Genomic DNA, 12,411 nt, shown 5'->3' on the forward strand with positions numbered 1-12,411 from the left:
TCATTTTAATGTAAAAAATATAAGATTTACAAAGACTGAGCTAAGAATGTTGATATTCACCTTTATGTACTAATTTTTTCAATCTTTAATGGATTAGAGGAGATTGAGGGTCACAACTCACATGACCATGTACAATTATTTCATACAGAAAGGATTTGATTTGTTTAGTTTATTTTTTGTTATTATTAATTGGCATGATAAAAGCCAATCATGTCCCAAGCAATAACAACTAAAAGCCCTCTGTCATGCCATCATTACAATCTTTCTTACAAATCAATACTCCCAATTTAATATCACATTATCATCTGTTTTCCCATTTGATTTTTATGCTACTATATCTTTTAGGTCAACAAGATTCTTTTTTGTCATGTCTCAAATATCTGCTGTAAGCCTGCAACTATGTTGTATAGGACTTATCTTTAATAATTTATTGTGTTACTTTGAATTAAAAACCATGATCCGATAAGCTGATCAGTTGACTAATTGCTTAACTATGTGTTGACAGTTTCACAAGATTCTTTAATTATGCATATAAAAGTTCCCACTTGTTATATTAAGTAAGGTTTATGTCTATAACAAGCTATCTTTAACATTCATTTCTGCATTTGTGTAGCTAGCCTTACCAAAGGTTTGATTCTTGATACAAAATCTTCAATTTTGCGTTTAAACCGGATGTTGGTTAACTGAAAAAATGGGGTGTTGTGTTTCCACAAGTAGCAAGAGTTCTTGTAGCAGCATGAGCGATGGAGACAACGTGTCTCCACCTTCTTGCTTTGAAATCGCGGTTTTTGGTGGCCAAAGAAGGTCTAAAAGAACATTTTCCAACCACATAACTGCCTTGCAGCATATGTCTTCTATACCAAACCGTATTTGCACAAATGGGAAAAGTCAAAGTTCTTGCATTTTTACTCAACAAGGCCGAAAGGGTATAAATCAAGACGCAATGATCGTATGGGAAGTAAGTCTCTTTTTTTAAACAACATTTTTATCTGGTTCATGACAGGTATGATATGTAACTAACTAACTAACTAATTGTGTGTTTATACAAGGATTTCATGGAAGAAAACGTGACATTCTGTGGAGTCTTTGATGGTCATGGACCGTATGGTCATCTTGTTGCTCGTAAAGTTCGTGACACATTACCATTAAAAGTAATATCTTTTTTTGATTCTTATGACTCAAAGAAAAACAAATCTAGTAGTAATATTTGTTGTAATGAAGACTCGGTATCCGAAGGGCCCGATTGTGAAACAGTAGTAGAAGATAAAATGGGCTTATCATGGAAAGATGCGTTTTTGAAATCGTATAAATCGATGGATAAAGAATTGCGGTTTCATCCCCGTTTGGATTGCTTTTGTAGTGGCAGCACAGCTGTCACCATTGTAAAACAGGTATTGTTATTCGTGTTACAAATTTAAATTTTGTATTTGATTCTGATTTTTGTTTAAATAAAAGGGAGCAAATCTTTTCATGGGAAGCATAGGAGATTCACGGGCTATTATGGCATCTACCGATAGCAATGATTCGCTTGTGGCGGTTCAGTTGACTGTTGACCTGAAGCCTGACTTACCAAGTAAATATATCAATTATTTTTATTTATAAAAAAGTGTTTTGGTATTGAAAGATTTAAAATGTTTGTGGTATTATAGGAGAGGCTGAAAGGATTAAACGTTGTAAAGGTCGGGTTTTTGCATTGCAAGATGAACCCGAGGTTTCAAGAGTATGGTTACCGTTTGATGATGCACCGGGATTAGCAATGGCACGCGCATTTGGGGACTTTTGTTTGAAGGAATATGGAGTTATATCGGTTCCTGAATTTTCTCACCGTGTGCTCTCTGATAGAGATAAGTTCATTGTTCTGGCCTCAGACGGGGTATGTTAGTAAAACTTTTATCCCGAATTTATTTATGGGTTGTTTGGGTCGATTTTGGGCTCAAACTGGACCAAAAACTGAAAATTCGGTGTTTGGAAACTGTTTGGTTGTTTTTTTTTGGTTTTTAGTTGTCACAATGAGTTTGGTTTCAGTTTTTTCGACTTTACTGTTTGTGCTTGAAATTTTTGGGCAAAAAGAGACTAGAATATTGAACTTAGGCCTGAAACTTTGGTTCTTAACTTTTTTCGGTAATTAATGATTAATTGATTGTAATATATTTGGACCTAACATTTTTGAACTACGCCATTTCTTATTTATTTACCACTAAATTACTTAACCATAAAATATAAAGCTATAATTCATAAATTCAATAAAAAAAAAAGTCGGCTTTTTGCTTTTTAAGGGTTAGGTTCGGTTATAAAAGTCGGTTCGGTTTTTACATGTTTTGGTTCGGTTTTGTTGGTTTCTGGAACATGTGCAGATTTGGGTTTCTGGAACAAAGCCATACTGAAAATTCGGTTTATGAAAGAAGCATTAAACTTAACCGCCGGTTTTGTGTTGGGTTAATTTGATTTGGTTATGTCAGTTATGAGTTGGTTATTTCAGTTTAATGTATACCATTAATTAGACTAAATAATTAAATCTAAATCCATTGACAACAATTGCAGATTTGGGATGTCTTAAGCAATGAAGAAGTGATTGAAATAGTGTCATCAGCTTCAACTCGGTCAACAGCAGCAAGAAACCTGGTTGACTCGGCTGCCCGTGAATGGAAAACCAAATACCCGACATCTAAAATGGACGATTGTGCAGTCGTTTGCTTATTTTTGGACGGTAGGATGGATTCCGAATCTGATTGTGAAGACCAAGGTTTCTCTTCTGCAACATTAGCCGGTGAGTCGGATGATGGCCAAAACTATGAACCATCACTGCAGAGAAACTGTACGGTCAGGTCACCTGAACCGAACAATGTTGGTTTAACACGAGCCGGGGATGAGGAAACTGCTGCCGGGTGGTCAGGGTTAGAAGGTGTCACCCGAGTCAATTCGATTGTCCAACTTCCAAGATTTTCGGAAGACACACCAAAACTGTGATTGATTGTATTATATTTTAGTTAACGATCTTTTTTTTTGAATGACAATTTGGATCACAAATGGGTCACCGGCCACCCGATCATCTCCATTTCTAGAGTACGGAACCGTGGGGAGCTGGCGCGATCTATTTAATTGATAAATTCTACTTTGTAGGTATCATGTTCTTATGTGTATTCAATCAAACAACGAACGTTTATTGTTTTTAATTATGGGTTTGTCTATGCTTGTCGTTAATTAACACACCATGTTTGATGAATAATAATCGATGCACCATCAATGAAATGCATCAATGAATTTATCGATCGCTTGATTTCCCACTTCAAATGGCAAATACAATAAAAAAATCTAAAATATTATGCTTTATGTTTTTCTCGTAAAAAAACTCTTAAAATCAACTACTTTATATTTTCTGTAAAGTTCCATTAACTTTATTATGCTTTCCTATTTTATTTCTGTAAAGTTTCATTTTAACATTATTTTGCCAATTCACATGTTAAACTGGAACAAAATTAAAAATTTAACACTTTTTTTTTTACCTTTTATATGATAAGATTTGTTAGTTTGTAGAAGTTTTGATTTGAAAAACATCACGTGGAACTTGTTGAAGACTTGTATTGGGCCAAACAAGTGGTCCTCCAGAAACTAAAATGGCCTTAAAAATATCGCTAGCTTTCACGGGCCTAATATTTGGATCGTTTGGGTTTTCATCGTTTTAACTGAATATATTGTTATGGGTAGAGGTGCACAAAAAACCCGTACCTGCAACTGGACCCGAAAAAAATACCCGGAACCAGTTTTTTTTATACCCGGGTATTTTATACCTGAAACTGGAACCGACCATACCCGTATGGTACGGATAGGGCATGCATTTTGAGGTCAATACCCGTATCCGGAACTGTACACGATTTATACCCGTAAATACCCGGACCCGGTCATGCCCTATACCCGATACCCGGTCATACCCGATACCCGATACCAATTTTCTAATACCCGAAATAATACATGAGTTTTTATAATATATATTTATGTTTACTTCACAACTTTTATGTTTAAGTTTTTGTAAAATGCATATTACTAAGTAAATAATTTGTAATTAAGTGGATTTATGGTTTCTGTTGTATATTTAAATTATTTTTATAAATTACAAAGCAAATTTAACATTTAAACAAATTAAAAAATGTATAAAAAATTACAAATTCAAAACCGGGTATTAATACCCGGTCGTACCCGGTTCCAATACCCGAACCCGATCATATCTTACCCGGGTACATAGGGTCGAGTTTTTCTCCATAATACCCTACCCGAACCCTACCCGTTTCTCTCAATACCCGATTTTTCAATACCGATCATACCCGAAACCGTTTCCATACCCGAACCCAGGTATTAGAAAAAACCCGATTTGTGCACCTCTAGTTATGGATAGAGGTGCACAAAAAACCCGAACCCAGAACCGGATCCAAAAAAACCTGGAACCGGTTTTTCTATACCCGAATCTGTACCCGACCCTACCCGTAGGGTACGGATAGGGTATGCATTTTAGTACCAAAACCCGTACCCGAACCGGACCCCATTCGTACCCAGTGATACCCGAAAACCAAAACCGTTTTCCAATACGCGAACCTGGTTTTTCCAATACCCGATCTATACCCGAAATTACCCGAAAAATAACTGGAAAATACCCGAAAAATACCCCTAAAAAGTGCAACCCCTAAAAAATTCCTATCTATACCCGTAAAATACCGAAAAAACCCAAAAATATTGTTTTTTTAATGCCCGGAAATAGGGTATTCAAATACCGGGTTTTAAAATACCCGGTTCTATACCCGACCGAACCTGATACATAGGGTTGTTTTTAGAGGCATTGGACCCAATCCCAGCCCGTGCATTGATAATACCCGATTTTCCAATACCCGATCATACCCGAACCCGGTTCCATACCCAAACCCCAGTTTTTCTAATACCCAATTTGTAAACCTCTAGTTATGGAACCATTTTTAACAATAGAATATCTCATATCATAAAATAGTAACAAAATTTTAAAAATGTTATAATTTGTTCATTCATGTATTTTTTTCTCCAAATCAGTAACTAAATCTTCAAATCCAGCATCATCGGATTTTTTGTTCGTCTAGAAAGCAATGAAGGAGAACATGTGAGGGACAGGATTTACAATATATGTAGTTATATTTAAAAATTTTTAAAAATATTAATTATATTAAAAATAAAAAATAAAATTCATGTTAGCACTCGATATCGACATCAAATAGATGCTGTTCCTTATAACCTGTCGTGCCTTCGGGCGAGGTGAGCCAACTGGGTTTTATCGGGAACGCCAAGCCAAACTCGGATGCCAGCGTGGATCCCGATCATGTCAACATAGTTGGCCTGAGTGGGGTGGCGGGGCGCGGCGTGTTCGCGAAGTGAGATAACTTAACTGTGAAAGTCACCGTTCGAAAAAAAAAAGAAGAAAATAGATAAAAAATAATTCCTTATTGAAACAAAAACAAAACATGATAAAAAAACATTTTAAAACCTCTAATTTAATGAAATATGAAAGTTGAGTGACTTAATTGGATAGCCCTTAAACGGGCTATAACATCTTGTTTTATTTGTGAAACTCTTTTATCATTAAACAATAATTTGTGAGCCTTGGGTCTCACCAACCTTAGATTTCCCTTAAAAGGATTTTAATATCTTATTTAATTAAAAAAACGGTCATGGTCTTTCCAAACCCCAATAACTCTTAAACGACTTATAACATTAGGGGTGACAATTCATGTCTTAACAGCTTTAATAGGTAAGAAGCGACGCGAAACAGGTACCCAATTGCCAGCCCTATATAACATCTCATTTATTTATGAAACATTTTCATTTCAAAGAATAATTTTTACGGGTCATGTGTCTTAACAAACTTGGACAACCCTTAAACATGTCATAGTATCTAATTTATTTGTGAAACCCTTTCATCATCAAACCCTAATTTAATTTCTCTCATCTACATATTCTCTGTCGTCGGTCTATCTTCTCTATCACCGGTTGACTTTAGATTATCACTCGCCATTGTCAACCTCCCCTATTATGCATCAACCACCATCGTCACCTACATCAATCGCCCATTATTTGTTGGAGTTCTAATGAATCACCAATAAACACAGGTTACAGTTCAGATCTGGTCGCCACGTACTTCCTCTTCTATTTATGAAACCTTATCCGGGTCAACCCCTTTTCATCTTCATCACTCATACCACCACTGCCACGCCAAGCTTGATTCCTTGACCTAAAATGGTTGTTACCGGTGACAAGTTACGAACATAATATTGCTATCTTAGATTTATAAAAGCATGCATGATTTAGTTTTAGTTTTTGATGTTAACGCTTTCTAATACAAATTAGGTTAAATATTCATTCATTTAAAATTTAAATGAACAATCCATGAACATAAACGAACGTAAATGAACACAATATAACAAAGGTAAACAAACATAAATGAACATATATGAACAAACATAAAAAAAACACAAACTAACATATACGGATATAATTAAAAACACTTAAATGAACACAAATGAATAATATATAAAAAGTAGATAATTTATTCAATGTTTTATAAAAAATGAACATAAAGAAACACAACTAAACATATATCGGTCAAAATAGGTCCAAGTATTTTACAAACTTTTTGCAATAAATTAAATTAAGATCAAAAATATATTTATAATATTAGAAACGACAAATTAAAAAGAAAACCGTTAAACGGATATTATAAGCTAGTAAAATATATTAATGTGCTATGATTAGATGAATGAGCTCTAATTCATCATCATCTACCACTTTTTATGTTTAGTGATTACCAAACCAATTTTGGTTGTATTATTATTATTATAGATAAATATCAAATGTTGGTGTCATAATTCCTTTTAAGAAATCAACTATTCTAGTATTTATGATTTTAGTTTCATCATTAAAACAAGTTATTAGTGATGGTGTGTTGGCTAAGGTGTGCTTTACTAACTTTCTTTGGTGTAAGGTTGCCAAGGTTAAACTTTCTTTGGTGTAAGGTTGCCAAGGTTCAAATCTTAGTGGTTGTATGTATACATGAATTTTTCTTTAAACTATTTATTGTTTTAAATTTGGTGGGTTTTGACATTATATTTTTTAAAGGCCTTTAGATTTTTTTTAAAGGTTTTTAATTTAAGAAATTGATTTTTAGATTTAGTTTTGGTATTGTGATGAATTTAAGTGACGCAAACTAAAGATGCAACGCCTAATCGCCGCAACACCCGTGTTATTGTTTAATTAGTTTTGGTACTGTAACAAACCTAGCCAATAACGAAATTAGTTTTTATGTTTACTTCTTGTATGATAACGAACCTAATCTTTACCAACCTAATGTATGTCGACTCGTCGCAACGCCCGTGTTTGTTTGTTTTATGAATATGCCAATTTTACGACATTATTTTTTAGGTTCAGTTCCAGTGTTGTGGCGAACATATAGATACCGACCGTATTTTCGTCACAAGCTTGTAATTTGCCAACTAAATGAACGTCATTTTACTTATATTATTTTTTGTATCATAGGCTATACGTTTACTAATTTATGTTTCTATCAGATACCGATCGTATATAGGCCGCTTCATAATAAGTTATACGTGTGCTAACACTATTTTGGGCATTCACATAAATTTTTTGATTTAGTGTAGGTGTCGTGACGGACTTAACAGATACTGACTGAATTTGCGTCAAGCCGTCGCCGCAACGCGGCAGGTTCTAAATCTATTTATTATTATTATTATTATTATTATTAAGAAGTTTGGCGACACAATAGTGCAATTGGTCGCCAAACTTCTTATTTGCTTTTAGTTTGTTTTATATTTTCAGATTCGTGTCGGTTCACTACCGGAAAATGCGAGGTTTTTTTATCGTAGATACCGTCAAATGATTCTGGTCATATTTACGTCAGCTCGTGGTCGCAACTCAAGGTTTTTTTCCTCGTGAGCTATTTTTAGTCAATCGATTCTAGAGTCTGGGCGAATCCGCGTCAGGTCAAGGCCACAATGCGCCTATATTTTTGGTTTTCGCAATGGTCTTTTTTATGTAAATATGTTAATTTGTTGTATTTTGAGTCTGGACGAGTTAACTTATTGCTTTAATTTCGGAATCGTAACCTGATACCAACCGAACCCGTGTCGGTTCACCACCATAACACATGGTTTTATATGTACGATTTAGTCTCGACAACGTCGATTCCGACCGAATTCGCGTTAGTTCACAAACGTAATGAATTGGGATTTTTTATAAATTTTTTTATCCCCTGATTCCATAATCAACGAATTCGTATCAATTCGCAACTAGAACGCGCGTATTTTTTCACCACTTTTTTAATTTTTTATAAATATGTTCAACTTTTGTATATTTAAGAGTGCACACATTTATGATTTGCTTTATTTTTTGGGTCATAACCAGATAACAATCGAAGTGTCATCGGTTCGTTACCTCAACGCGTGTTTTGTTATGTTATTTTATTGTATTTTTGCGTTAACAAAGTTTTTTTTGGGGGGGGGGGTAATTACTGGTTTCGTAACCTGGCACCGATCAAATTCATCTCGACTCGTAGAGGCACTGCACGATTTGATAAGTAGTACGAGTACGACTGTCAATAACGTTAACCCGGCGCAACGAGCCGGGAATCTTCCTAGTTATTATTAATTGAGAGTTTTGGTGTCGTAAGGACCCTATTCGGTCACTTGGCGGACACCTTATTGTGTAATATATTTTTTTGTTCCAGTAGCTTAACGAACGTAACGAAAACTGATCGATGACGTTTTTTTTTGTTTTAATTTTGCTACCATAACAAACGTGAAAAAAACTAACCGAATTTGCTAGACTCATTGACTCAATGCCCGATATTGACAATGGTCGGGCTTTACCAATCCTCGAGTTTTACTGACCGTTGCCACCCATTGGTTTACTTCAATTTTTATAACTTTTTTGTTTTATTTTTGTTTTTAGTTCCGGTACAATAATGCACGTAACCGAAACATACCGAATTCACTTTGACTTACCGCCTCAACGCTTGAGTGATGCTAGACTGTCGCTATCTAGTAAAAAACAATTCAAATCAGTTCCTAATCACCTAAGCTAGCTAGGGTAAGTAGGGTGTCGAACACAAGGAGTATGTGGTCAATGTAAATCATGCAAACAAGTTTCCAGTATTATGAAGTAATATGTTTTAGTGCTGATCACACAAGCAATTAAGTTGGTTTTAATAATGATTAATCAAATTCACAAATTCAAAAAATTAACAAAGATGAATCATCCCCGAGGTTCAAGAATGTAATTAAATGGTTTCTCATGCAAACTAACCGATTAATTATTACAGACTGACTAAAGACTGATTAACAAGTTAAACCTTAGGCACCAACAATCGCTAACACACGACACTGGTTATCAAACGGTCCCCGCCAGTGTGACTTAACTAAGAGAAATCATGTGCTTCGTTGTATTCAATCGAGTCAAACAACCCTATGAGCAATCACTATAGTAACCGACAAACTAATTGTTCTGATCAACGTAAACCTAAACCGATTGAATGCACAACAATACTATATATCAATGCTCATAGATCAATCAATGATAATTACAAATAGTCTATTCTTGGTTACATTAAAAACTGAATAACATACAAACTTTACATTCCGGGAATGAATAGGAGAGATTAGCCGAGCCTCGACAACATGGAATCGTCAAGTATGATGTTATGGAACATAAACATGGTCTCGGTATGATCCGGAATGGTGGAATCGTCTCTCTTTTGCTCTGGAAATCGCCTGGAATCAGATATTGAATGATAAGGTCGAGCATGAGCAAAATAACTTAAAACCCTAACTTTCCCGTCCGTGTCACCCATAGCGATACACGATTGGGTCTTCTGTGGTCCATCGCGTATCGCGATGGACCATAATTCAACATGCATTTAAATCCCATCGTGATACGCGATGGGTCTTCTGGCCTGCCCAATTCGTATCGCGATGGGCCTTCTCAGCAGAACACTTGTATTGTTTTCTCGTTTCGTGTGCTGAACATCCCGGGTCTCCATCTCGTGCCTCAACGGGTCCAAATTAGCTGCTTTAACACCCGTGACCTGAAACACAATAAACACGTCTGAAGTATCAAAGTTTCCACATTAAACAGCTAAAACTAGTAAATAAACGAACTAAAGTATATACAAATTAACCAACCATCATTGAGACCGACAACGCTTGGATTTTACCACAGTTCAGATTTTATCAATCTACCCTGCACAACGGGTTAGCGAAAACACTAGTTAATACAAAAAGAGTATTTCTTTATTTACTAAAGAGTTAATTGCAAATATGGTCCATGTGGTGGAACCCTAAACACATTTTGTAACCCTGTGTTGACATTTTTGCAGATATGGCCCTGTGATAACACTTTTGTTTCACTTTGGGTTTTGTGTTAGTTTGACCGTCAAAATAAATGGCAAATTTGTCTTTTCACGCACAACAAAGCAACAACACCAACAACAACAAAGGCCCAAACTCCTTTCCTAAAACCCTATCCATCCACACCTTATCTCTGACCACCACACCAAACTCCGACCACCAATCTCCGACGTACTACCGTAGCATGCCAGTGACACTCTTCTTACTGCCTGACCTTCATCCATTCAATTCTTCTTCTTCATTTTCGGTAACCCTAATTATCATGAAAAGCTACCAGCATTCAATTCAACCCATGGTTTCACTCGTCTAACCTACACTAGACTCAATTCACTACCAATTTCATCTTGCAATAAACTAGGGTTTAAGAAATTGACCGCTGCAGTGCAACCTGAGCTACACTTTATTGCGTAGTCAGCACAATCTTTTAATTCATTCGTAAATTACCTCCCAAAAATAATACCGCATTCTTATTGATATTTTATAAAAAGAAAAACAAAAAAACAGATACATAGAATAAACCTTATCCACTATCCATTCAATCCCTATATACACAGAGCAAATAACCCATAAACTCTTGCATTCTAATTCACAATTTGATTCATAAGTCATAACAATGACGGGCATCAAACACCTACTTCATGACCCGTTATCTCCCGGGCGAGATATCTGGATCCGATTTCGAATTGGACGTCTGGAGTGTGTCCGTCTCGCCATAGTCACATAAACCGGTGTCGCTGACACGGGTTTCAAAGCGATTGTCGTCTAAGGCCGTAAATCGACGGGTCGGAGGAACTCCGACATCGGTGTCGGTGAGTGTGCCGGACTGGTTGAAGATATTGAAAGAGGGGTACACGCATAATCAAAGAATAGGTAGTGACGATGATGATTTTAAAGAGGATTATAATTCCGGTGAAGAGTGGGTCCCATCACATGGTTATTTATTGAGGACGAGAATGACGTCGTTTTTTGTTCAGGAGGGAACTGGAAGGACGTTGAAAGGAAGAGATTTGAGTACAGTTAGGAATGCAATATGGAAGAAACTGGATTTGAAGATTAATATTGGTTTAACAATTTGCAAGGGTATTAGTGTCTTTTCACAGAAGCATTAACGTTGTGACTTGACGGTGGAACCAAAGTGAAACAAAAGTGTCACCAAGGGCCCACATATACATAAATGCCTTCATGGGGTTGCAACATGTGATTAGGATTTCACTACATGAACCATATTTACAATTAACTCTTTCTAAATTTAAATAAAGCTGGAACTAATATCGTTTGACAGATAATTCAAGTAATATTAAATAATTTAAATAAACTACAAAGTAATTAAAAACACTAAAAACTTATTGAAGATTTTGAAAAACAAAATATATTTATTCTACTTTTTGACAAATAAAATCATATATTATTTTATATTCACAATTTAATCGGATATATCGAAGGTTAACGATCGGTCTTCCTTTTGCACAATTTTCACGTCGGTTTGAATGTTGGACTTCATCTTATTCAAACAACGTACTAGGTGTAACAATCATGTTTTCTTCTTTTTCATGAACACAGTTGAAGTTCGTGTTGCTCTTGTGTTAACCAGAGTTTTACAATATATAATATATACGTGATACATCTAACGTACTCATCGTATCTTCGAATATGGTACGAGGTATATTTAACTATTAAAGAGTATGACATGTACCGGTGTTTCTAAGAAGTGGTTGTGGTTTCATATACATTGTTTTAGGAATCATACACCCTAGACCTTGTGTGTGTATGATAAAAATTTCTTTTCCTCTTGACAGTGTACGGAAATGGCACACGATCGATCAAACACTTTATTATTGCAAGAAAATTGACTTCTGATCACGATCAACACTTTGGTCGGTACATATTAAAGATTGCAAACCCATTTCTTCAAGGCACATGATAGATCAAACACTTTATTATTGCAAGAGAAAACCACTCAAAAAACTCGTTACAATATCTC

General features: G+C 35.5%; 1 protein-coding gene across 1 annotated transcript; it reads left to right on the forward strand.

The window, feature by feature from the left end:
• Window positions 1-352: 352 nt before the first annotated feature.
• LOC143619478 (putative protein phosphatase 2C 52) lies at window positions 353-3,077 on the forward strand. The gene is made up of 5 exons (XM_077091402.1): window positions 353-958; window positions 1,050-1,391; window positions 1,456-1,573; window positions 1,650-1,873; window positions 2,542-3,077. Exons 1-5 carry the CDS (start codon window positions 692-694, stop codon window positions 2,965-2,967), a joined length of 1,377 nt encoding a protein of 458 aa, XP_076947517.1. The 5' UTR covers window positions 353-691; the 3' UTR covers window positions 2,968-3,077.
• Window positions 3,078-12,411: the final 9,334 nt, after the last annotated feature.

This window comes from Bidens hawaiensis, unplaced genomic scaffold (genome assembly GCF_021521415.1).
Source record: "Bidens hawaiensis isolate Kalapana, Puna unplaced genomic scaffold, B.hawaiensis_p1.1 tig00002442_1, whole genome shotgun sequence".
Lineage (NCBI taxonomy): Eukaryota > Viridiplantae > Streptophyta > Magnoliopsida > Asterales > Asteraceae > Bidens > Bidens hawaiensis.

Bases quoted from the DNA above. Each gene is read 5' to 3' on its own strand.
- LOC143619478 (XM_077091402.1), top strand. From the start codon at position 692: ATGGGGTGTTGTGTTTCCACAAGTAGCAAGAGTTCTTGTAGCAGCATG. The intron at 959-1,049 runs GTAAGTCTCTTT...TGTTTATACAAG, and splicing joins ACGCAATGATCGTATGGGAA to GATTTCATGGAAGAAAACGT. The intron at 1,574-1,649 runs GTAAATATATCA...GTGGTATTATAG, and splicing joins CCTGAAGCCTGACTTACCAA to GAGAGGCTGAAAGGATTAAA.